The sequence below is a fragment of the Bombina bombina genome, chromosome 3 (genome assembly GCF_027579735.1).
Source record: "Bombina bombina isolate aBomBom1 chromosome 3, aBomBom1.pri, whole genome shotgun sequence".
Lineage (NCBI taxonomy): Eukaryota > Metazoa > Chordata > Amphibia > Anura > Bombinatoridae > Bombina > Bombina bombina.
In genome coordinates, this window is record NC_069501.1 from 489,947,662 (window position 1) to 489,975,506 (window position 27,845).

A 27,845-nucleotide genomic window follows, 5' to 3' on the forward strand; every position below is an offset into this window, starting at 1 on the left:
TTACCCTCTTGCTTAGAGGATGCAGAATTAGAGGGCGGTCCGTTTCTGCGAAAGGGACGAAAATTAGGCTTATTTTTAGCCTTAAAAGACCTATCCTGTGGAAGGGCGTGACCCTTTCCCCCAGTGATGTCTGAAATAATCTCTTTCAATTCTGGTCCAAATAAAGTTTTACCTTTGAAAGGGATGTTAAGCAATTTTGTCTTGGATGACACATCCGCTGACCAAGATTTTAGCCAAAGCGCTCTGCGCGCCACGATAGCAAACCCTGAATTTTTCGCCGCTAATCTAGCTAATTGCAAAGCGGCATCTAAAATAAAAGAGTTAGCCAATTTAAGTGCGTGAACTCTGTCCATAACCTCCTCATATGGAGTTTCTCTACTGAGCGACTTTTCTAGTTCCTCGAACCAGAACCACGCTGCCGTAGTGACAGGAACAATGCATGAAATTGGTTGTAGAAGGTAGCCTTGCTGTACAAAAATCTTTTTAAGCAAACCTTCCAATTTTTTATCCATAGGATCTTTGAAAGCACAACTATCTTCGATAGGAATAGTAGTGCGTTTGTTTAGAGTAGAAACTGCCCCCTCGACCTTGGGGACTGTCTGCCATAAGTCCTTTCTGGGGTCGACCATAGGAAATAATTTCTTAAATATAGGGGGGGGGAACAAAAAGGTATGCCGGGTTTTTCCCACTCCTTATTTACTATATCCGCCACCCGCTTGGGTATAGGAAAAGCGTCGGGGGGCACCTGAACCTCTAGGAACTTGTCCATCTTGCATAATTTCTCTGGAATGACCAAGTTGTCACAATCATCCAGAGTAGATAACACCTCCTTAAGCAGTGCGCGGAGATGTTCTTATTTAAATTTTAAATGTCACAATATCAGGTTCAGCTTGATGAGAAATTTTTCCTGAATCTGAGATTTCTCCATCAGACAAAACCTCCCTCATGGCCCCTTCAGATTGGTGTGAGGGTATGACAGAACAATTATCATCAGCGCCCTCTTGCTCTTCAGTGTTTAAAACAGAGCAATCACGCTTTCTCTGATAAGTAGGCATTTTGGATAAAAGATTTGCTATGGAGTTATCCATTACAGCCGTTAATTGTTGCATGGTAATAAGTATTGGCGCACTAGATGTACTAGGGGCCTCCTGCATGGGCAAAACTGGTGTAGACACAGTAGGAGATGATGTAGTATCATGTTTACTCCCCTCATTTGAGGAATCATCTTGGGCAATATCATTATCTGTGGCAGTACTGTCCTTACTTTGTTTGGACGCTATGGCACAATTATCACATACATTTAAATGGGGAGACACATTGGCTTTCATACATATAGAACATAGCTTATCTGAAGGTACAGACATGTTAAACAGGCTTAAACTTGTCAACAAAGCACAAAAAACTTTTAAAATAAAACCGTTACTGTCTCTTTAAATTTCAAACAGAAAACACTTTATTACTGAATATGTGAAAAAGTATGAAGGAAACGTTCAAAAATTACCAAAATTTCACCACAGTGTCTTAAAGCATTAAAAGTATTGCACACCAAATTTCAGAGCTTTAACCCTTAAAATAACGGAACCTGAGCCGTTTTTAAATTTAACCCCTATACAGTCCCAGCTATAGACTTTGCTGAGACCCAACCAAGCCCAGAGGGGAATACGAAACCAAATGACGCCTTCTAGAAGCTTTTTCAGTGATTTTTAGATCCTCACACATGCATCTGCATGTCCTGCTCTCAAAAAACAACTGCGCAGTAATGGCGCGAAAATGAGGCTCAGTCTATAACTAGAAAGGCCCCCTGACTGAAAAAGGTGTCTAACACAGTGCCTGCCGCTTTATAAACGTTCCCCAAGATTATAAATGCCAATTGTTAGCCTAAATCTGAATAATATGCCCAAATAAAGCAAACGATTTAGCCCATAAAAATGTCTACCAGTTTTTCAGCCCATAATAAGCCCTTTATTCTGTTTGTTTGACTAAGAAAATGGCTTACCGGTCCCAATGAGGGGAAATGACAGCCTTCCAGCATTACACAGTCTTGTTAGAAATATGGCTAGTCATACCTTAAGCAGAAAAGTCTGCTAACTGTTTCCCCCAACTGAAGTTACTTCATCTCAACAGTCCTATGTGGAAACAGCAATCGATTTTAGTTACTGTCTGCTAAAATCATCTTCCTCTCACAAACAGAAATCTTCATCCTTTTCTGTTTCAGAGTAAATAGTACATACCAGCACTATTTTAAAATAACAAACACTTGATAGAAGAATAAAAACTACATTTAAACACCAAAAAACTCTTAACCATCTCCGTGGAGATGTTGCCTGTGCAACGGCAAAGAGAATGACTGGGGTGGGCGGAGCCTAGGAGGGACTATATGGCCAGCTTTGCTGGGACTCTTTGCCATTTCCTGTTGGGGAAGAGAATATCCCACAAGTAAGGATGACGCCGTGGACCGGACACACCAATGTTGGAGAAATAGTGTGATACTGCGTATGACAGAAGTAAAGTGATTTAATAGTTATGTACTCACACATTTCAGGAGCCAAACATCAGCTACTGATATGTTTGCATACCTGATATAGGCTATCAGGAAAGCCACAAGAAGAACAAGGAACCGAAATTGTATCCAAAGTCTCCAAAGAGGATGTTAACGGGTTGTTTTGAATCAAACAATGTATCGGTTAAGTTACCACTTTGTACACAGAGAAAGCCCTTTACTGTGATGTCACTGTGTGTATTCACATGCTACCCGACGTACGTTTCACCACGTCCCTGTGGCTTTTTCAAGGGTGACAAGCTAGCGGTCCGGTTGATCTACTTTTAAGCAGGCATCGACCAATAGGAAAACAGTTTATGTTGGAATGAACATTTGAGGTGGTATGATAGTCCTTATATTCATTTTTAAGTTTATAGTATGTTTTTATACTTTTAAATAAATCAATTGTTTATAGAGAGGTTCCGGATCCTTGTTCTACTTGTGGCTTCCCTGGTAGCCTACATCAGGTCTGCAAACATATCAGTAGCTGATGTTTAGCTCCTGAAAAATGTGAGTACATAACTGTTAAATCACTTTACTTCTGTCATACGCCGTATAACACTATATTCCTGTTCTTTACTTTATGAGACACGGTCACAGATTCCAATTCCACCAACACTAGGAGAGCTGAGCCTGAAAGCTTTGTGAATCAGGATCGCACAGTACTTGAGCTTAAAGGGACACTGAACCTACGTTTTTCTTTCATGATTCAGATAGAGCATGCAATTTTAAGCAACTTTCTAACTTACTCCTATTATCAATTTTTCTTCGTTCTCTTGCTATCTTTATTTGAAAGAGAAGGCATCAAGCTAAGGAGCCAGACAATTGTTGGCTTAGAAACCTGGAGAGCACTTGTTTATTGGTGGGAGATATTATCCATCAATCAGCAAGAACAACCCAAGTTGTTTACCAAAAATGGGCCGTCTTCTAAATTTTCAAATAAATTTTCAAATAATTTTCAAATAAAGATACCAAGAGAAGGAAGAACATTTGATAATAGGAGTAAATTAGAAATCTGCTTAAAATTGCATGCTCTATCTGAATCACGAAAGAAAAAAATTGGGTTCAGTGTCCCTTTAAGCTCAAGGTTATGCGAGTAAAAAATTGACACATTGTTTAAACATTTGTTTAGTGTAACAATATTGCACCATAATTTGTTTCTTTATGTCTTTTCAGATACCTTGATTTTGGAAATTTCCACGCCGTTGACACACGATATCCTTTTTATCACATTTATTATTGCAATTTTTATTTCAAAGCTATAAAAGGTGAATAAAAATATCCATTACCATGTGTTGTGTTAAAGCCAAATAGTTCAGGGTGCTCCACACAGGAATTTTCTATATATAAACCATATAAACACTTAAACAATGTGAGTTCTAAGAGCCTTTGTAGGTTTTGGTAACTTCAGCACAAACACTAATGCAGGATTATGAAAACAAACAAATAAATAACTGCCATAAATGTGATTTGAACCCATGAACTTCATCATAAAGCAGTGAAGTCCTCAATCTCAGTCTTTTAGCCGGCTGATTTTTTTAACTTCATGCAGTCAGCCAGCCTAACCTGAGGCTAAAACAAGGCTTCAAATATAAAATATCACTATAGTACACACTAAGTTAAACCAACTATCCATGATCACAATAACTTCTAAATCAATTTAAAATCCAGATATCATATGAAATCAAACTGCCATTAAAAAAAAAAAATACAAAACCTATAATAATCTAGTATTGTAAACTATATCTATTAACACCTGTATTACATTCAGCTTTTTCACACATGCAAATAAACCTCCAACAAGACTTTAAAGCTTTATATCTCCAAAACAATGATCAATTTTCAAAACCAAGCTAGGAATATTCTACAATTCTGCTTGTCTTATCTCAAGATAATAATACAACATTCTAGCCATGTATAATAAAATGCAGTAACATAAGACTATCAATACATTATTTATTTACATCATTTAGTTTTTTTTAAATATTATTTATAAAATATTAATCATTATGATTAAGAAACCAATACGAAATAATATGATTAACTCCCACCAAAGATTCTGCATACACTATGTATTACATTCCAAGCTCCACCCCCTTTTGGTTACATCATAGCAGTGTCATAAGCCATGGTGGAAATTCCTTTGTCAATCTATTGACCTCCTGAGTCTATGACAATCATTTAAACAATATATATATAATTTAGCTTTTAATTATATTTATTTGTAAATGTTATTGTCTATTATATGAATAAATCACAAAGTTTTTAATCATGAAAATTGACTGGCTGGGGATCACTGCTGCCTGACAATATTTAAGGTATGCATATTTTTATTATTTTTAGTTCCCTGTATAATAAACAGGCAGTTGACCCTATTTTTTTTTTAGCATGACAATATTTATGCAGCAGATACAAGAATCTAATGTTTGTACTAAAATTCTTCATTACAATTACTGCAGTTTCACTTCAAAATAACTATGTATTACTTATTTCTTTTTATTATTCAGATTTATCTGTACAATTTTACATTCATTTTGGTAGAATTTACATTTATTTGCACAATATTATATTATGCATTTATTTTTAATATTCATATTTATTGGCACAATATTACATTACAATTTTTTTAAAATTTATTTAGTTTTATTTAAAAAATATCAGCTACATTAGAGGTAGGAAACTAATCTTAAAGGGACATTGTACACCAATTTTCATATAACCACATGTTATAGACACTACTATAAAGAAGAATATGCACAGATGCTGATATAAAAATCAAGTATAAAATCTTTTAAAAACGTACTTAGAAGCTCCCAGTTTAGCACTGCTGATGACACCCACTGAAATGGGCTGAGAAAGTAGGAAGTACAGACACTCCCCCCTTCTCTGCATATGAAAAGACCTTTTACAACAACAGAAGCAAGTTGGAGTCTGTAGACATCAGTCTACATCTAAATCTTTGGGGCTTGGTTAAGAGTCTTAAAATTAGCACAATGTTATTTGAAAATAAGCAAAACTATACATTGTTACAAAAAAAAATAATAGATGGGTTATATTAATGGATCATCTACAAAACATTTATGCAAAGAAAAATCTAGTGTACAATGTCCCTTTAAACATAAGCATTAGACCAGAAAAAAAGAGCAAACAAAGCAGTGAATGAAAAGTGTGCATCAATTAAGAAGATTATCGTCCCTAGGACTATAACAAATAAATAAAATCTAGTTCTCTCTCTTATTGTTCAGCTTCTCTCAAAAAGAGTAGAAGGTAATTGAGGGATTAAAAAAAGGTGGATAACAAGAAGATGTCAGCAAGAAGGGAATGAAGAAAATCAAAAAAAGTAGAGGGGAGGGTTAATGGGAAAAGGGAGTGACATGCTTATTTATTTATTTTTATTATTAAAATTTATTGCCACATTATTACATGATTTATTTAATTTATTAATAACAATTATTGGCAAAATATTACATTATTTTATTTTTATTATTCACATTAATTGGCACAATATTACATTATTAATTTATTTGTATTATTCCCATTTATTGGCACGTTATTACATTATTTATATTATTCACATTCATAGGCACAATATTACATTATTTATTGTATTAATCACATTTATAGGCACAATATTACATTATTTATTTATTGTATTAATCACATTTATAGGCACAATATTACATTTATTTATTTTTATTATTCGCATATACAGGCACAAAATTATAATATTATTTATTGTTTTAATCACATTTATAGGCACAATATTGCATTATTTATTTATTGTATTAATCACATTTATAGGCACAATATTACATTTATTTATTTTTATTATTCGCATATACAGGCACAAAATTATAGTATTTATTGTTTTAATCAAATTTATAGGCACAATATTACATTATTTATTTATTTTTATTATTCCCATTTATAGGCACAATGTTAAATTATTTATTTATTGTATTAATCACATTTATAGGCTCAATATTAAAAAAAATATTATTCACATTCATGGGCACAATATTACATTATTTATTTATTTTTATTATTCACATTTATAGGCACAATATTACAGGCATCAATTCACAAACGTTTTCTTGCTTCACATTTAAACGATTCACAAGTATCACACGAACAAGTGATGAACAGGACAAAAACAGTGTTACAGTATTTATAGCAAGAAAATAAAACAGCCAATTTTACTATAGAGATCAAGGGGTACAATAAAAAAGTATTACCTTCCCAGCACCACTCTCTCCACTGACAATAATAGACTGGTTGACAGGCTCTATCTGGCTCTGAACATTCCTGTAAGCTTGTTCAGCCACAGTGAAAATATGAGGCTTATACTCCTGTAATAATAATAATAATAAAGTAAAACAGTCATATTCATGTATATTTGGCTTAACAACGCTAGAGTATTGACAATGAACCTTAAAAGTTTATGGAATGTTGTGACCTGTATATGTAGTTCTAGCAACATAATAATATTCTTTGCATTGTTGGTAAATCTGATTAATTGTCCAGGCACCTGACCGGAACTTTACCTATGTTTTTACCCCATGCAAACCTCAAGTCACTAATGTAAAAATGACATGCTCCAAAAGGTCATCTTCCTTACATGGGGGATGGGCATATATCAATATTTTAGAAGTCTTAAAGGGAAAGTGTACTTGAAAATTGTTTAAAGAGATAGATAATCCTTTTATTATTAGTTTTGCATAGCCAACACTAAACAATGTTATATTAATACACTTTTTACCTCTGTAATTACCTTTTTATCTAAGCCTTTGCAGACTGCCCCCTTATCTCAGTTCTTTTCACAGACTTGCATTTTAGGCAATCAGTGCAGACTCATAAATAACTCTACAGGTGTGAGCACAATGTTATCTATATGGCACACAGGAACTAGTGCTGTCTAGCTGTAAAAAACTATCAAAATGCACTGAGATAAGAGGCAGCCTTCAATAGCTTAGCAATCAGTCTGAGCCAACCTAGATTTGTCTTTCAACAAAGCATACCAAAAGAACAAAGCAAATTAGTTGATAAAAGTAAATTGAAAAGTTGTTTAAAATTGCATGCCCTATCGGAATCATGAAAAATTATTTTTGACTAAATTGTTTATAGCTATGAGACAAAAATAATAATAATATATCTAGTATACAGTGGCATTGGGTCACATTTAGGCTAGGTAGCAGGATACTCTCTGTCTGCTGTTCTCCCCTTCAGAGTCCACCTTTTTCGCCCACCCATCAGACTCCTAGGCCCACATATATATTTCCACATTTTACTAGGTCGCAAAATAAATGGCACTTGTTTTGTTTTCCCACAGGCCTCAAGGACTAGTGCAGAGGGCAACATGTGGCCCATTCCTAAATTAGAGCATGTCATTTTTTGCATTAGAATGTGCTTTTAAGAAAGATGGAATTAATCTGCAGCAGTTTAAAAAGGCAGCACATTTGTATGCAAGAACACAGATCACAATGTCACTTAATGTGAGATATTAGTGATTTTTTTTAACCAGGTATATAAAATAGCAGCAATTCAATTTAAAAAAAAAGTAAAAGCTGTTTAAATTTTTATCAACCTAAAACGAAGTGCAAAATACTGTACAACTAAGTCCAAGTACTCTCACTGGCCAACAAGGACAACTCCCACAGACCAAAAAAACATAATTTATGCTTACCTGATAAATTCCTTTCTTCTGTAGTGTGATCAGTCCACGGGTCATCATTACTTCTGGGATATTACTCCTCCCCAACAGGAAGTGCAAGAGGATTCACCCAGCAGAGCTGCATATAGCTCCTCCCCTCTACGTCACCCCCAGTCATTCGACCAAGGACCAACGAGAAAGGAGAAACCAAGGGTGTAGTGGTGACTGGAGTATAATTTAAAAAATAACTGCCTGCCTTAAAAACAGGGCGGGCCGTGGACTGATCACACTACAGAAGAAAGGAATTTATCAGGTAAGCATAAATTATGTTTTCTTCTGTTAAGTGTGATCAGTCCACGGGTCATCATTACTTCTGGGATACCAATACCAAAGCAAAAGTACACGGATGACGGGAGGGATAGGCAGGCTCTTTATACAGAAGGAACCACTGCCTGAAGAACCTTTCTCCCAAAAATAGCCTCCGAGGAAGCAAAAGTGTCAAATTTGTAAAATTTGGAAAAAGTATGAAGCGAAGACCAAGTTGCAGCCTTGCAAATCTGTTCAACAGAGGCCTCATTCTTGAAGGCCCAAGTGGAAGCCACAGCTCTAGTAGAATGAGCTGTAATCCTTTCAGGAGGCTGCTGTCCAGCAGTCTCATAAGCTAAACGTATTATACTACGAAGCCAAAAGGAAAGAGAGGTAGCAGAAGCCTTTTGACCTCTCCTCTGACCAGAGTACACGACAAACAGAGAAGATGTTTGTCGAAATTCCTTAGTTGCCTGTAAGTAAAATTTTAGGGCACGAACTACGTCCAGATTGTGTAGTAGACGTTCCTTCTTCGAAGAAGGATTTGGACACAAAGAAGGAACAACAATCTCTTGATTGATATTCCTGTTAGTGACTACTTTAGGTAAGAACCCAGGTTTAGTACGCAGAACTACCTTATCTGAATGAAAAATCAAATAAGGAGAATCACAATGTAAGGCTGATAACTCAGAGACTCTTCGAGCCGAGGAAATAGCCATTAAAAATAGAACTTTCCAAGATAACAACTTTATATCAATGGAATGGAGGGGTTCAAACGGAACGCCCTGTAAAACGTTAAGAACAAGGTTTAAACTCCATGGCGGAGCAACAGTTTTAAACACAGGCTTAATCCTCGCCAAAGCCTGACAAAAAGCCTGAACGTCTGGCACTTCTGACAGACGTTTGTGTAACAGAATAGACAGAGCTGAGATCTGTCCCTTTAATGAACTAGCGGATAAACCCTTTTCTAAACCTTCTTGTAGAAAGGACAATATCCTAGGAATCCTAACCTTACTCCAAGAGTAACCTTTGGATTCACACCAATATAGGTATTTACGCCATATCTTATGGTAAATCTTTCTGGTAACAGGCTTCCTAGCCTGTATTAAGGTGTCAATAACTGACTCAGAAAACCCACGTCTTGATAAAATCAAACGTTCAATTTCCAAGCAGTCAGCTTCAGAGAAGTTAGATTTTGATGTTTGAAAGGACCCTGTATCAGGAGATCCTGTTTCAGAGGTAGAGACCAAGGTGGACAGGATGACATGTCCACCAGGTCTGCATACCAAGTCCTGCGTGGCCATGCAGGTGCTATTAGAATCACTGATGCTCTCTCCTGTTTGATTCTGGCAATCAATCGAGGAAGCATCGGGAAGGGTGGAAACACATAAGCCATCCTGAAGTCCCAAGGTGCTGTCAGGGCATCTATTAGGACTGCTCCTGGATCCCTGGATCTGGACCCGTAACGAGGAAGCTTGGCGTTCCGTCGAGACGCCATGAGATCTATCTCTGGTTTGCCCCAACGTCGAAGTATTTGGGCAAAGACCTCTGGATGAAGTTCCCACTCCCCCGGATGAAAATTCTGACGACTTAAGAAATCCGCCTCCCAGTTCTCCACTCCCGGGATGTGGATTGCTGACAGGTGGCAAGAGTGAGACTCTGCCCAGCGAATTATCTTTGATACTTCCATCATTGCTAGGGAGCTCCTTGTCCCTCCCTGATGGTTGATGTAAGCTACAGTCGTGATGTTGTCCGACTGAAACCTGATGAACCCCCGAGTTGTCAACTGGGGCCAAGCCAGGAGGGCATTGAGAACTGCTCTCAATTCCAGAATGTTTATTGGCAGGAGACTCTCCTCCTGACTCCATTGTCCCTGAGCCTTCAGAGAATTCCAGACGGCACCCCAACCTAGAAGGCTGGCGTCTGTTGTTACAATTGTCCAGTCTGGTCTGCTGAATGGCATCCCCCTGGACAGATGTGGCCGAGAAAGCCACCATAGAAGAGAATTTCTGGTCTCTTGATCCAGATTCAGAGAAGGGGACAAGTCTGAGTAATCCCCATTCCACTGACTTAGCATGCATAGTTGCAGTGGTCTGAGGTGTAAGCGAGCAAATGGCACTATGTCCATTGCCGCTACCATTAAGCCGATTACCTCCATGCATTGAGCCACTGACGGGTGTTGAATGGAATGAAGGGTGCGGCAAGCACTTTGAAGTCTTGTTAACCTGTCCTCTGTCAGGTAAATCTTCATTTCTACAGAATCTATAAGAGTCCCCAGGAAGGGAACTCTTGTGAGTGGAACGAGTGAACTTTTCTTTTCGTTCACCTTCCATCCATGTGACCTTAGAAAAGCCAGTACTAACTCTGTATGAGACTTGGCAGTTTGAAAGCTTGAAGCTTGTATCAGAATGTCGTCTAGGTACGGAGCTACCGAAATTCCCCGCGGTCTTAGTACCGCCAGAAGAGCACCTAGAACCTTTGTGAAGATTCTTGGAGCTGTAGCCAATCCGAATGGAAGAGCTACAAACTGGTAATGCCTGTCTAGAAAGGCAAACCTTAGATACCGGTAATGATCTTTGTGAATCGGTATGTGAAGGTAAGCATCCTTTAAATCCACTGTGGTCATGTACTGACCTTCTTGGATCATGGGTAAAATTGTCCGAATAGTCTCCATTTTGAACGATGGAACTCTTAGGAATTTGTTTAGGATCTTTAAATCCAGGATTGGTCTGAAAGTTCCCTCTTTTTTGGGAACCACAAACAGATTTGAGTAAAACCCCTGTCCCTGTTCCGACCGTGGAACTGGATGGATTACTCCCATTAACAATAGTTCTTGTATGCAGCGTAGAAACGCTTCTTTCTTTGTTTGGTTTGTTGACAACCTTGACAGATGAAATCTCTCTCTTGGAGGAGAGTATTTGAAGTCCAGAAGGTATCCCTGAGATATTATCTCTAGCGCCCAGGGATCCTGGACATCTCTTGCCCAAGCCTGGGCGAAGAGAGAAAGTCTGCCCCCCACTAGATCCGATCCCGGATCGGGGGCCCTCAATTCATGCTGTTTTAGGGGCAGCAGCAGGTTTCCTGGCCTGCTTGCCCTTGTTCCAGGACTGGTTAGGTCTCCAGCCTTGTCTGTAGCGAGTACCAGATCCTTCTTGTTTTGGAGCAGTGGAAGTTGATGCTGCTCCTGCTTTGAAATTCCGAAAGGAACGAAAATTAGACTGTCTAGCCTTAGGTTTGGCTTTGTCTTGAGGCAGGGCGTGGCCCTTACCTCCTGTAATGTCAGCGATAATTTCTTTCAAACCGGGCCCAAATAAGGTCTGTCCCTTGAAAGGTATATTAAGTAATTTGGACTTAGAAGTTACATCAGCTGACCAGGATTTTAGCCACAGTGCTCTACGCGCCTGAATGGCGAATCCGGAATTCTTAGCCGTAAGTTTAGTTAAATGTACTACGGCTTCCGAAATGAATGAATTAGCTAGCTTAAGTATTCTAAGCCTGTCCGAAATGTCGTCCAGCGTAGCTGAACTAAGGTTCTCTTCTAGAGACTCAATCCAGAATGCCGCTGCAGCCGTGACCGGCGCAATGCATGCAAGGGGTTGCAATATAAAACCTTGTTGAACAAACATTTTCTTAAGGTAACCCTCTAACTTTTTATCCATTGGATCTGAAAAGGCACAGCTATCCTCTACCGGGATAGTGGTACGCTTAGCTAAAGTAGAAACTGCTCCCTCCACCTTAGGGACCGTTTGCCATAAGTCCCGTGTGGCGGTGTCTATTGGAAACATCTTTCTAAATATCGGAGGGGGTGAGAACGGCACACCGGGTCTATCCCACTCCTTAGTAATAATTTCAGTTAGTCTCTTAGGTATAGGAAAAACGTCAGTACTTGTTGGTACAGCAAAATATTTATCCAACCTACACATTTTCTCTGGTATTGCAACTGTGTTACAATCATTCAGGGCCGCTAACACCTCCCCTAGTAATACACGGAGGTTTTCCAGCTTAAATTTAAAATTTGAAATATCTGAATCCAATCTGTTTGGATCAGAACCGTCAGCCGCAGAATGAAGCTCTCCGTCCTCATGTTCTGCAAGTTGTGACGCAGTATCTGACATGGCCCTAGCATTATCAGCGCACTCTGTTCTCACCCCAGAGTGATCACGCTTGCCTCTTAGTTCTGGTAATTTAGCCAAAACCTCAGTCATAACAGTAGCCATATCTTGTAATGTTATTTGTAATGGCCGCCCGGATGTACTGGGCGCCACCATATCGCGCACCTCCCGAGCGGGAGATGTAGGTACTGTCACGTGAGGCGAGTTAGTCGGCATAACTCTCCCCTCGTTGTTTGGTGAAATTTGTTCAATTTGTACAGATTGACTCTTATTTAAAGTAGCATCAATACAGTTAGTACATAAATTTCTATTGGGCTCCACTTTGGCGTTGGCACAAATAGTACAGGTCTCATCCTCTGAATCAGACATGTTTAACACACTAGCAAATAAACTTGCAACTTGGAAATATTATTCAAGTAAAACACAATGAAAAAACGTACTGTGCTTTAAGAAGCACTGAAAGATATATAACAGTTGAAATCAATAAACTTTGAAAAACAAAACCCAATTTAGCAAAGGTTTGTTCCCATTAGCAAAGAAAAACTAACCCTGATGGCATAAAAAAGTTAAAGAATAAACGTTTTTTATCACAGTCAACTATAATCTCACAGCTCTGTTAGATTACTTCCCTCAAACAAGCTTTGAAGACCCCTGAGTTCTGTAGAGATAAACCGGAACATGCAGGAAAAAACAATGAGCTTCTGACTGAAATTTTTGATGCGTAGCAAAAGCGCCAAAAAAAAAAAAGGTCCCTCCCCCTCACACACAACAGTGAGAGAGATCAGTAAACTGTCATAATTAGATCAAGCAACTGCCAAGTGGAAAAATAGTGCCCAAACATTTTATTCACCCAGTACCTCAGAAAATGAAAACGATTTTACATTCCAGCAAAAACGTTAAACATAAATTAAGAGTTATTAAAAAACCTGTTGCTTTGCAATTAGGCTAAAGCAGAATACTCAAATGTTAAATATACATACATGATATTATGTCGGTATGGCAGGATTTTCTCATCAATTCCATTGTCAGAAAATAAAAACTGCTACATACCTCTTTGCAGATTAAACTGCCCGCTGTCCCCTGATCTGAAGTTTACCTCTCCTCAGATGGCCGAGAAACAGCAATATGATCTTAACAACTCCGGCTAAAATCATAATAAAAACTCTGGTAGATTCTTCTTCAAACTCCACCAGAGAAGGAATAACACACTCCGGTGCTATTAAAAAATAACAAACTTTTGATTGAAGAAATAAAACTAAATAAAATCACCATAGTCCTCTCACACATCCTATCTAGTCGTTGGGTGCAAGAGAATGACTGGGGGTGACGTAGAGGGGAGGAGCTATATGCAGCTCTGCTGGGTGAATCCTCTTGCACTTCCTGTTGGGGAGGAGTAATATCCCAGAAGTAATGATGACCCGTGGACTGATCACACTTAACAGAAGAAAAATGGTTTAATCATCACAGGAATAATAGTTTTTTTAAAAAAAGGCTCTGTAACCATTACCCTTTTAACCCAAAAGTACGTATATATACGTCATGAGGTACGAAGCCCATCCCATATGATACTCATATTCCATCTGTTCCTTCTAAAAGAGAATTTTAAAAAATGCAAAACGTTAGGCTCGATTTATCAATCATTTGGGGAATTCTCCTTTCTGTTCTCCTATCAGTTCTCCGCAGCTCGCCTATAGAGAGGCGCACATGTGCGCCCATATTTATCATAAAAAAGTAGTTTTTTCTCCATAGGAGAGCTGAGGAGAAATAATGATCAATTTCTCCAGTTGGATTAGTATCTTCTCCTTATTTATCACTAAAAATAAGCAACTATTCACAATGTCAATCACATATAAACCAATAGAAATCTTTATACAGCCTTCCTAGTGGCTTTGTTAACGCCCCTCTTCAGCAAACTTTCATATAAGAAAATAGATCTACAGTTTCATTGTTTTTGTGCTTCAATTTTAGCGCTTTTTTATATCTTATTTTTATGCCCCAATAGATATCATTTTTGTGCTGTTATATTTTATTTTGGCGCTCCATTATATATATTTTTTTCACTCCATCATAAATTATTATTGCGCTCCAATAACCATTATTATTGTGCTTTGTTATAGATCATTTTTGCACCTTGTAGAGCCCTTTTTTTGTGTAACTGCTTCTACAACTGGTAGAGAATAGATTTCTAATGCTGTTCTCCACTGTAGCTATGGAGAACTTTAATGCAGGAACTTGCAGGAGAACTTCCAGTCCTCCACAGGAGAATATAAATGATAAATTTGTAACTAGGAGAATTATGAGAACTATATGAAATACGACTAAAAAGATCTAATTTAACCCTTTTTCTGGAGAACATGTTCTCCAAGGAGAGTGAGAACAGAGTAGGAGAATTTTACAGTCGAACTTGCCCAATTTTAGGCGCATTTTTGAATGATAAATAGGAGAATTATTTCTCAGGAGAACTTTTAGGAGAAAATCTAGGAGAATATGAATGATAAATCAAGCCCTTGATCTTGATGTCCGTTATATTTTTATGTTGGACGTGTAGCACAAGACTAAAAATTATCACATAAATGTATTACCAGGAGATTTTATTTTGGAAATTAGTAAAAGTTTAATGCACTGCTGGGAGCTAAATGAGCATGAGCCAATGAAAAAAGGCACATATGCAGCCCCCAATAACCAGCTAACTCCCAGTAGCACGTTGCTGCTCTTGAGCCTGCCTAGTCTTTAACAAAGGATACCAAGAGAACAAAGCAAATGTGATTATAGAAGTACATTGGAAAGTTGCATAAAACTGCACGCTCTATTCTGAATCATAATTTTTACTTCAATCTCCTTTTCAATGCTTACTACTTTTTTTTCTAACAATAGAGCAGAGATGTTTACCTGAGGGTGGGGAGCAGTGTGGTATTGTTTCATGACATCTGGGCTGTACAATTTTAAAACAGGTTGGAACGGGTTAAGAGCCACCACGGTGCAGCCAGCATTTGTATAAAATATGTTTGCAGCATATCTCGCTTGCAGACATTTAAGCACTGAAAAAAAGACACATACAGTCACAAATGTAGTCTATGTAATTGTAAACAAGGTTACAAATATAATTTACAGTTTATTGGAATTCATATTCCTGAATACCTATATTACAGCATTTTTATTGGCATAGGGGACACTGAGTGTTGAGCAAAGTACAAGTGAGTTTTTTATGCACATAGTAATGATCTAATAATAAATCTGTGGGAGCAGATAAAAAGAGAGGCGCCTTATGGGACAGTATCGTGATGTAACAACGAGAACAGGAGACAGGACAACACAGACGGTCAGGGTACTCACAAAAGTGTTGGCATAAACGTATGCCATACTAAGCAGAGCACTGGTTTTCAAACCTGTCCTCAGACCTCTCTAACAGGCCACATTTTGAGGATATCTGACCTGGAGCACAGTGTTATCCCTGTGCATTAAATCTGATGAAGAAAGAAGAGTTCAGATGGGCTCCTAGGTACTGATCCTATCACAGACGCTGTGTGCCTCTGACACTATGACTTCTGTTGCTGCGGATTGGACCCTGGATTGCCGGATCTATCCTCCCATTGGACCGTCTGGCGGACGACTAAGGTTCCGTCCTGCTTAGTGTGGCATACGTTTATGCCAACACTTTTGTGAGTACCCTGACCGTCTGTGTTGTCCTGTCTCCTGTTCTCCCACAGATTTGTTGTCACCTTTTCCTTTCAAGAGTGCTGCCGTCTACTTTGGATACCGACTGCTACCGCCTTTGTTGGTTGCTGGCTGCTGGCTGCTCCAGGAACTTTTTCCATCTTGAAACTGTTTTTGTGAGTCAAGTACTGACCGCCATTTGTGCGCACCTCCGTAGGATATATCCCCTATTTTCTTCAATGATCTAATAATATATTATGAAAACAGTACAAAAGAATGAGGAAAGCTGACTCTGTAGCGTATGTTGAAAAGGTGAATATTTATTGAAAGTTCAAAATAGGGAGTCCAATATTGATGCTGAATAGCAAGATCACAGTCAGGAACGCCTGACGCGTTTCGCGCATGCGTGGATGCGCTTCTTCAGAGGCCTCAGTCGTTCCTGACTGTGACCTTGCTATTCAGCATCAATATTGGACTCCCTATGTTGAACTTTCAATAAATATTCACTTTTTCAGCATATGCTACAGAGTCAGCTTTCCTCATTCTTTTGTACTGTTTGCCTTTCAGCAAGTTGGACATACCGCTTTTTGGATTAGCTGCTCGCTCACTACTATTGCCGTGGACCCTGGGCTCATCCTCCGCCCCCCCGCGTCTTGCTCCGAGCTCAAGCGCCTAGCTACGTCATAGGTGACGCACCCGGAAGTGCGCTACTATACCGACAAGCCTCTTTGCACGCCAAGAAGGACATGCAGGCTGCACCCACCCGGAAAGGTTTCATCGCCAGTCCGTGAGGAAGTACAGCAGTGTGCCCAGGCACCCCACCAGACCGTGGAGGGTAAGAGACTACACACTTTGTGCACATTACTCACACCTTTGACATCTAGGCTGAAGAGGAGCTTTTTGACACTTAAGGGATTGTTGGAAGATCACAGCCTTGAGGCCTTTGACTTACCATTTCTTGACCGTTATCCCTTGGCATTCGGACTATATGGGACATATACCCTTATTGGGTCCTCATAATATATACCTTTGGAGAACCTAAGGGCTACTTGTTGAACACACTTTTATTTTCTTGCATGTTTGTTAATAATATATTATGACCTAGTTAGAAATGGTGCACTATTAACAGAGCAGGGTGCCCACACTCAGAATAACACGCAATCTAGTATTACATCAAGTTATTGGTAAAACAGAATTACCAGGGAATGTTTAGTGCAGCTAGCATCTCTTCAGTGCGCCCTATACGTACAATGGCTAGCAAGGCCGCACTAAGCATCTCTCGTATTACAAGTCGTGAGTTATATGTTGCGCCTAAGACCTGAAGTGTTAGTACTAAAATAAAAGTATAACAAAACAGATAAAAAAAGTGTTTTAAAGGGATATGGAATATGACAAGTTGTTTGACTGGGAAGAACTCAGAGGTGTGTGTGTATCTATGTCTATGTATGAGTGTCTTACTGTACATACATACATACATACATACACACATATATATATATACACAAACATATATATATATATATATATATATATATATATATACACACACATACATATATATATATATATATATATATATATACACACACACACACACACATATACACACACATATATATATATACACACACACACACATATACACACACATATACATATACATATATATATTTTTATATATAATGAGTGTCTGGATTCTGGATGAAGGTATTTTGGACCATTCCTCCTTGCAAAACATCTCCAGTTCAGTTAGGTTTGATGGTTGCCGAGCATTAACAGTCCTCTTCAAATCACCCCACAGATTTTTAAAGGGACACTGAACCCAAATTTTTTCTTTTGTGATTCAGATAGAGCATGACATTTTAAGCAACTTTCTAATTTAATCCTATTATCAAATTTTCTTTATTATCTTGGTATCTTTATTTGAAATGCAAGATTGTAAGTTTAGATGCCGGCCAGTTTTTAGTTAACAACCTGGGTTGTCCTTGCTTATTGGTGGATAAATTCATCCACCAATAAAAAAGTGCTGTCCAGAGTCTGAAACAATAAAAAGCTTAAATGCCTTCTTTTTCAAATAAAGATAGCAAGAGAACGAAGAAAAATTGATAACAGGAGTAAATTAGAAAGTTGCTTAAAATTGCATGCTCTATCTGAATCACTAAAGAAAAAATTTGGGTTCAGTGTTCCTTTAATGATATTTAGGTCTGGGGACTGGGATGGCCATTCCAGAACATTGTACTTGTTCTTCTGCATAAATGCCAGAGTAGATTTTGAGCAGTTTTTTGGGTCGTTGCCTTGTTGAAATATCCAGCCCCGGCGTAACTTCAACTTTGTGACTGATTCCTCAACATTATTCTCAAGTATCTGCTGATATTGAGTGGAATCCATGCGACCCTCAACTTTAACAAGATTCCCAATACCGGCACTGGCCACACAGCCCCACAGTATTATGGAATATCCACCAAATTTTACTGTGGGTAGCAAGTGTTTATCTTGGAACGCTGTGTTCTTTTGCCACCATGCACAACGCCCCTTGTTATGAACAAATAACTCAATCTGATTTTATCAGTCCATGGCACCTTCTTCCAAAATGAAGCTGGCTTGTTCAAATGTGCGTTTGCATACCTCAAGCAACTCTGTTTGTGGCGTGTGTGCAGAAAAGGCTTCTTCCACATCACTCTCCCATACAGCTTCTCCTTGTGCAAATTGCGCTGAATTGTTGAACGATGCACAGTTACACCATCTGCAGCAAGATGATGTTGTAGGTCTTTGGAGGTGGTCTGTGGGCTGTTTTTGACCATTCTCACCATCCTTTGCCTCTCAGATATTTTACTTGGCCTGACACTTCTGGCCTTAAAAAGAACTGTGCCTGTGGTCTTCCATTTCCTCACTATGTTCTTCACAGTGGACACTGACAGCTTAAATCTCTGTGATAGCTTTTTGTAGCCTTCCCCTAAACCATAATCTTGAACAATCTTTGTGTGCAGGTCATTTGAGAGTTGTTTTGAGGCCCCCATGTTGTCACTCTTCAGAGGAGAGTCAAAGAGAACAACAACTTGCAATTGGCCACCTTAAATACCTTTTCTCATGATTGGATGCACCCGTCTATGAAGTTCAAGGCTTAAAGAGATAGTAAACCCCAAAATTGTATTTAATGATTCAGATAGAACATACAATTTTAAACAACTTTCCAATTTAATTCTATTATCAAATTGTCTTCATTCTCTTGTTATCCATTGCTGAAGGGACAGCATTGCACTATTGACAGGAAGCTGAAAATATCTATTTAGCCAATCACAAGAGACAAATGTGTGCAGGCACCAATTAGCAGCAGCTCCCACTAGTGTATGATATGTGCGTATTCATTTTTTAACAAGGGATACTATGAGAACGAAGCACATTTGAAAATAGAAGTTATTTTAAAAGTGTCTTAAAATGACCTGCTCTATCTGAATCATGCAAGTTTCATTTTGACTTCCCTATCCCTTTAACCCCTTAATGACCACAGCACTTTTCCATTTTCTGTCCGTTTGGGACCAAGGCTATTTTTACATTTTTGCGGTGTTTGTGTTTAGCTGTAATTTTCCTCTTACTCATTTACTGTACCCACACATATTATATACCGTTTTTCTCGCCATTAAACGGACTTTCAAAATCTACCATTATTTTCATCATATCTTATAATTTGCTATTAAAAAAAAATACAAAATATGATGAAAAAATGGAAACACTTTTTCTAACTTTGACCCCCAAAATCTGTTACACATCTACAACGACCAAAAAACACCCATGCTAAATAGTTTCTAAATTTTGTCCAGAGTTTAGAAATACCCAATGTTTACATGTTCTTTGCTTTTTTTGCAAGTTATAGGGCCATAAATATAAGTAGCACTTTGCTATTTCCAAACCACTTTTTTTCAAAATTAGCGCTAGTTACATTGGAGCACTGATATCTTTCAGGAATCCCTGAATATCCATTGACATGAATATATTTTTTTTTAGAAGACATCCCAAAGTATTGATCTAGACCCATTTTGGTATATTTCATGCCACCATTTCACCGCCAAATGCGATCAAATAAAAAAAATTGTTCACTTTTTCACAAACTTTAGGTTTCTCACTGAAATTATTTACAAACAACTTGTGCAATTATGGCATAAATGGTTGTAAATTCTTCTCTGGGATCCCCTTTCTTTAGAAATAGCAGACATGTATGGCTTTGGTGTTGCTTTTTGGTAATTAGAAGGCAGCTAAATGCCACTGCGCACCACATGTGTATTATGCCCAGCAGTAAATGGGTTAATTAGGGAGTATGTAGGGAGCTTCTAGGGTTAATTTTAGCTGTAGTGTAGTATACAACCCCAAGTATTGATCTAGGCCCATTTTGGTATATTTCATTTCACCATTTCACCGCCAAATGCAATCAAATTAAAAAAAACGTTAAATTTTTCACAATTTTAGGTTTCTCACTGAAATTATTTACAAACAGCTTGTGCAATTATGGCACAAATGGTTGTAAATGCTTCTCTGGGATCCTCTTTCTTTAGAAATAGCAGACATGTATGGCTTTGATGTTGCTTTTTGGTAATTAGAAGGCTGCTAAATGCCGCTGCGCACCACACGTGTATTATGCCCAGCAGTGAAGGGGTTAATTAGGGAGCTTGTAGGGAGTTTGTAGGGTTAATTTTAGCTTTAATGTAGTGTAGTAGACAACCCAAAGTATTGATCTAGGCCCATTTTGGTATATTTCATGCCACCATTTCACCGCCAAAAGCGATCAAATAAAAAAAAATATTCACTTTTTCACAAACTTTTTCACAAACTTTTTCACAAACTTTAGGTTTCTCACTAAAATTATTTACAAACAGCTTGTGCAATTATGGCACAAATGTTTGTAAATGCTTCTCTGGGATCCCCTTTGTTCAGAAATAGCAGACATACATGGCTTTGGCGTTGCTTTTTGGTAATTAGAAGGCTGCTAAATGCTGCTGCGCATCACACGTGTATTATGGCTAACAGTGAAGGGGTTAATTAGGTAGTTTGTAGGGAGCTTGCAGGGTTAATTTTAGCTTTAGTGTAGAGATCAGCCTCCCACCTGACACATCACACCCCCTGATCCCTCCCAAACAGCACCCATCCCTCCCCCACCCCACAATTGTCCCCGCCATCTTAAGTACTGGCAGAAAGTCTGCCAGTACTAAAATAAAAGGTATCTGAATATTTAAAAAAAAAAAAAAAATAGCATATTTACATATGCTGCTATGTAGGATCCCCCCCAAAACAAAAATGGTTTTATTATTTTTATTTTTTTCAATCAACAAATTGACAAGGGTGCCCAAATTTATGCACCTGTCTAATTTCATTTTGATGCATATTTCTGTTAATCCAATAAACCTCATTTCACTACTGAAATATTACTGTGTCCTTCAGTTATTTGATAGATCAAAATGAAATTGCTGATCCAAACACCCAATTATTTATAAATGAAAATCATGGAAATTGTCAGGGGTGCTTAAACTTTATATATACACACACACATTAAATAAATAAATAAATAAATATATATAGCCCATCCCGGTCAATATATATATATATATATATATATATATATTTGTAGAGCAACAGAAGTCTATGAAAAGAGGGATTTAGCTTGGCTGCGCTATCAGATCGGTTAGCACGGCTGAGGATTTTGCTCAAGCGATCATTTTTTTCTTTCAACTTGTAATATAAGCACAAGAATTGGGGCCCTTCTAATTTAACTTCTGTGGGGTTAGCACTCAAAAGCGCTAATATTTTTGCCCTTCACTTTAGGCCTATGTGTTTAACCCCTGCAAAAGGAGGTATAATCCTATAATATAAAAGGCCAAGTGTGTTTGTCCGAAGATGTCATGCGCAGTAGAGACAACACAAGGACAAACCTGGCCTTAGAGTCTACCTGATCTGCAGCGGCACGGTGGGCAGGAGTGGGCGTGGAGCAAAAGAGATGGGAAAGAGCTAAATAGAGGGTGAGAGAGAGCGAAAGAGAGGGGGGAGAGAGCAAAATAGAGGGGAAAGAGGGAAGAGAGAGGGGGAGAGAGAAAATAAGAGGGGGAAAGAGAGAGAGCAAAAGAAGAGAGGGTAAGAGAGAGAGCAAAAGATGAGAGGGGGAGAGAGAGCAATAGAGAGGGGGGGGAGAGAGCAAAAGAGGGGGGGAGAGGGGAGAGAGAGCAAAAGAGAGGGGAGAGAGACAGAGCAAAAGAGAGGGGGCAGAGAGAGAGGGGAAGAGAGAGAGCAAAAGAAGAGAGGGGAAGAGAGAGAGCAAAAGAAGAGAGGGGAAGAGAGAGAGCAAAAGAAGAGAGGGGAGAGAGAGAGCAAAAGAGGGGAGGGAGAGGGGAGAGAGAGGAGGGAGAGAGAGCAAAAGAGAGGGATGGAGAGAGAGAGCAAAAAAGAGGGGAGAGAGACAGAACAAAAGAGAGGGGGAGAGAGAGCGCAAAAGAGAGGGGGAGAGAGAGAGAGCGCAAAAGAGAAGGGGAGAGAGAGCGTAAAAGAGAGGGGGAGAGAGAACGCAAAAGAGAGGGGAGAGAGCAAAAGAGAGGGGAGAGAGAGCAAAAGAGAGGGGAGAGAGAGAGCACAAAAGAGAGGGGGGAGAGAAAGAGCGCAAAAGAGAGGGGGGAGAGAAAGAGCGCAAAAGAGAGGGGGAGAGAGTGCAAAAGAGAGGGGGGAGAGAGAGCGCAAAAGAGAGGGGGGAGAGAGAGAGCGCAAAAGAGAGGGGGGAGAGCACAAAAGAGAGGGGGGAGAGAGAGAGAGCGCAAAAGAGAGGGGGAGAGAGAGAGCAAAAGAGAGGGGGAGAGAGAGAGCAAAAGACAGAGGGAGAGAGAGAGAGCGCAAAAGAGAGGGGGAGAGAGAGAGCACAAAAGAGAGGGGGAGAGAGAGAGCTCAAAAGAGAGGGGGGAGAGTGCGCAAAAGAGAGGGGGGAGAGCGCAAAAGAGAGGGGGGGGAGAGCGCAAAAGAGAGGGGGGAGAGCGCAAAAGAGAGGGGGGGAGAGCGCAAAAGAGAGGGGGGGAGAGCACAAAAGAGAGGGGGGGGAGAGCGCAAAAGAGAGGGGGGGGAGAGCGCAAAAGAGAGGGGGGAGAGAGCAAAAGAGAGGGGGGAGAGAGCGCAAAAGAGAGGGGGGGGAGAGCGCAAAAGAGAGGGGGGAGAGAGCAAAAGAGAGGGGGAGAGAGAGCGCAAAAGAGAGGGGGGAGAGAGAGCGCAAAAGAGAGGGGGAGAGAGCGCAAAAGAGAGGGGGGCGAGAGAGAGCAAAAGAGAGGGGGGGAGAGAGAGAGCAAAAGAGAGTGGGGAGAGAGAGAGCAAAAGAGAGTGGGGAGAGAGAGAGCAAAAGAGAGTGGGGAGAGAGAGAGCAAAAGAGAGTGGGGGGAGAGAGAGCAAAAGAAAGGGGGGGAGAGAGCAAAAGAGGGGGGGAGAGAGAGCAAAAGAGAGGGGGGAGAGAGCAAAAGAGAGGGTGGGAGAGAGCAAAAGAGAGGTGGAGTGAGAGAGCGAGAGCAAAAGAGAGGGGGGAGGGAGCAAAAGAGAGGGGAGAGAGAGTGCAAAAGAGGGGAGAGAGAGCGCAAAAGAGAGAGGGGGGAGAGAGAGCAAAAGAGAGGGGGAGAGAGAGATCAAAAGAGAGGGGGAGAGGGAGCAAAAGAGAGGGGAAAGAGCAAAAGAGAGGGGAGAGAGAGCAAAAGAGAGGGGGAGAGAGAGAGAGAGAGAGAGAGAGAGAGAGCAAATGAGAGGGGGAGAGAGAGAGAGCAAAAGAGAGGGGGAGGGAGAGAGAGCAAGGGGTGGGACCGATGTACTGCAAAAATGGCCCGTGTGAAAGGGCTTTAGGACTAGTATAAAATATATCAATAGACATTGGCTTCTTCTTCTTGATTAAAATTCAAGTTTATGGGTTTTTTTCATACATGAGTCTTGATCAACAAACCATGAATCAGATGAAGCCCAAAATAACTGGACACAAAAGATTTTACAATAACAGCTATTATGTAACTACGTAACACCATTCTGTGTGTTTACCTGTTCTAGTGGTCACTGGGTTTACTTTGGTTAGGTCGTCATACAAGTGAAGCTGTTTTTCATCAATAAGAAATGCTTTCACCTCCTCCTCAAATGATTCATTTAGATCTAAATGACTGGGTGATTTTTTGTTCTTAGGCGCGTTCATCTGTGTTAAAAAAAAAAAAAGAAAGTAAAATGAAATCTAAAGTCAAAGTTAAACTTTCATGGTTCAGACAGAGCACAGAATTTTAAACAACTTTCAACAATTCACTTCCATTATCAAAATATGCACAATCTTTTTATATGCTCCTCCTACTGAGCATGTGCAAGAATTCACAGAATATATGTTCATGCATTTTGCGATTGGCTGACGACTGTCACATGATGCAAAGGGAAGGAAAATAGAAATAACTTTGAAATTGTCAAAAAATATTCAAAACTGCTTACATCAGTGTTTGAAGGCAGTCTCTCCAAGAAGCGTTTTACTAAACATCTCAGTTAGTGGCGATGCTGGCGATATTTTCAAAGCAGCATCACAACCTACATTGAAGGTGTAATGTGAAATTATCCCTTTACACAGCGTTGTATGGCAATACAATTTACATGTGTCAACCGAAAATTAACTGTTGTTACAATACAATAATGAAACTAGGCCATCAATAATACACCTATAGGAGCTGGATGTATAAAATGTTCTATTTATATGTATTTTATTGTATAATGTCAGAATATGTATTGTAATTATTGTCGTGGGTTTAAAAAAAAAAAAAAAGGTATTTCGCTTTTGGCATGTTTTTTTTATTTTTTTTTAGGAAGAAGATTTTGTGTTCGTGATATTTATATTTCATAGAAGACAGTAGCAACAAATCACAGTGAAAACACAGGGGGGCTAATGGTTGGTGGGTTTTCCTAAGAGGATTTTAACTTTATAATTCACTATTACTTTGATAGGAAGGAGTGATTTTAAGCCCCTTACTCTTTTTCTTTCCCTAGTATCAGTTATATTATTAGGGGTAGCACCGAACTGGTTCTCTGATCCACCTCTTCTTCCTTAGTCACTAGGTCCTAGTGCCAGTACTATTCTCTCTTTTATATGTAACAACTGGGATACTACATTTCCTGAAGTTCATATTACTGTGCCTTGCCTGGGCTGACAAACCTAGGAACAAATTGTGCCTTAAATTGGGTCCTAACACCCTTGCATGGAGCCTACAACCTGCCCATGGATCCCCCCAATTACCCCTGCCCAACGCCACTTGCCCTCGCAGCATAAAGTGCAGATGAATACTATGCACCAGAGAGTTTTTATGCAGGTGCATTAACAGAGCTTCTACCTTTATAAGGCCTCTAACAATACATGGGATATAAGCTTCAAACAACACCTATTATCTAAAGAGAAAATACACCACAATCAACCACACAAAACACACACCCCACACATACATACATACTGTACCTACACAAACATGCAAGAAACAAGTTATCTGCACACTAAGTGAATTTTGGGGTAAAAACCTATATCAAACTCCAAACTGATGTAAGTAACCCTTTTTTGAAAAAAGTATATGGCAAGATGTACAATTTTAAACACGACGTTTTTTTAAAATAAAAAAAAAATCAGATGAAAGCATAAAGTTATCCTATGTATAAAAAGCCATATAAAGGTTATACTTAATATTGACTTTTTTTTTCTTTAAACTTTTCTTATACAACAGGATTTTATTTTAAAATTGTTGGGTAGCGTAGAAAGTACCCCTTTGTGACAAATATATTGGTCCCATTATATTTGCGTGTCAGGACAAGTAAACTGGGCTACCAATTTAGTCCCATGGACAAATATATTTTTTTTAAAAAAATTAAAATTTGTAGTCAGCTCTTATAAAGGTGATCTACAAACAGCTGGACTCTTAGGCTTACATGCTAAGGGGGTTCATGGCGGATAGCAATGAAGGAGAGGAACTGGTATTAGGAAAGGTTAGTGTAGGTTGTATGCATCCCTGAACAGAAGAGTCTTTAGGGAGCGCTTGAAGTTTTTAAAACTAGGAGAGAGAGTCCTGTGGAGCGAGGCAGAGAGTTCCACAAGATAGGAGCCAGTCTGGAGAAGTCCTGTAAACGGGAATGTGAGGAGGTAACGAGGGAGGAGGAGAGGAGGAGATCATGAGCAGAGCAAATGGGACGGGTGGGAGAGTATCTGGAGTCAAGGTCTGTGATATAAGGTGGAACAGTGCAGTTGAGGGCCTTGTATGTCAGAGTCAGAATTTTGTGTTTAATCCTGGAGGCAAATTTTTTTTGAAGATAGGTGTGACCAGTGTGTGTTTTAGAGATGAGAGAAATATACCGGTGCTGAGGGAGAGGTTGAAAATGTGTGTGAGTATGGGGGTAAGGGTAAAAGAGAGGGAGGGGGTAGCTGTGAGGGGATGGGGTCTAGGGGACAGGTAGTGAGATGAGAGCACAGTATAAAGTGAAGAAACTTCTTCCTCAGTAACAGGGGTTCAAAAGAGCTAACTTTAATGTTATGTGGGTTTTGGTTGTTTGCGAGCTTGTGAGGGAGTGAGAGACTAGAAGTATGTTGAGAGCTGATTTAGTTTCTGATGGAATCGATTTTGTTATTAAAGTGGCTGGCAAAATATTGAGCTGACAGAAAATTTGTATTAGGAGGTGCGGGTGGGCGGAGAAGAGTATTGAAAGTGGAGAAGAGACATTTTGGGTTTGAAGAAAGAGTGGAAATAAGAGTAGAGAAGTAATGTTGCTTATAAATATTAAGGGCAGAGTAGTAGGAATTCAATATGAACTTGTAGTGAAGAAAGTCAGCTGAACTCCGAGATTTTCTCCAGTGCCGATCAGCAATACGGGAAAATCTGCGTAGGTACTGTGTCAGAGGAGTATGCTAGGGCTGAGGGTGAGTGTGTGATTTCCGAGCTATGGTAGGAGGGGCCATATTGTCAAGGACCAGTGTTAGGGTGGAATTATAGTGGCATATAGATTGGTCAGGGCAGGAAAAGGAGGAGATGGATGAGAGGAGAGGTTCGAGAGAACTAGCAAGCTTTTGCTGATCTAATGAAATAATGCTTCTGTGAAGCTTGGTGTGAGGGGTAGAAGGAGGGAGAGTTGTAACGAGTGAGGAGAAGATGGTCAGAAAGAGGAAAAGGGGAGTTTGTGAAGTTTGAAATAGTGCATCAATAGCTAAAGATCAGATTAAGGGAGTGACCATCTTTGTGAGTGGGAGAGTCAGTCCATTGTGACAGACCAAAAAAGGAAGTGAGTTGCAGAAGTTGTTTTGCAGAGGAGGCAGTAGGATTGTCAAGAGGGATGATAAAGTCACCAAGATTGGGGGCAGGTTGTCTGAGGAAAGGAAATAAGGTAGCCAGGCAGCAAAGTGATCTAGAAATCTAACATCTTAGATGATTGTCTTTTTGCACTTATATGTCCCTGTAATCATCTATAACCTGTTCACCTGCAATCACCACTTGTGATGCCACTCCCTGATCTTGCGCAACCAATTGCAAGAGGGCAGGGCATGTCTATCACTCTAAACAATTGAGTGCCAGTATGACATATGTAGCCACTT

At 39.4% G+C, this 27,845-nt stretch overlaps 1 protein-coding gene across 2 annotated transcripts in view; it reads right to left on the reverse strand.

The window, feature by feature from the left end:
• Positions 1-27,845, reverse strand: part of MYO19 (myosin XIX) — a 407,861-nt gene that overhangs the window by 219,586 nt on the left and 160,430 nt on the right. For both annotated transcript variants that reach the window (XM_053706825.1, XM_053706824.1), the window contains 3 exons: positions 24,296-24,443; positions 15,497-15,645; positions 6,775-6,888 (listed from right to left, as the gene is read on the reverse strand). In XM_053706825.1, coding sequence (XP_053562800.1) covers positions 6,775-6,888; positions 15,497-15,645; positions 24,296-24,443 — 411 coding nt within the window. The remainder of the gene's footprint in view (positions 1-6,774; positions 6,889-15,496; positions 15,646-24,295; positions 24,444-27,845) is intronic.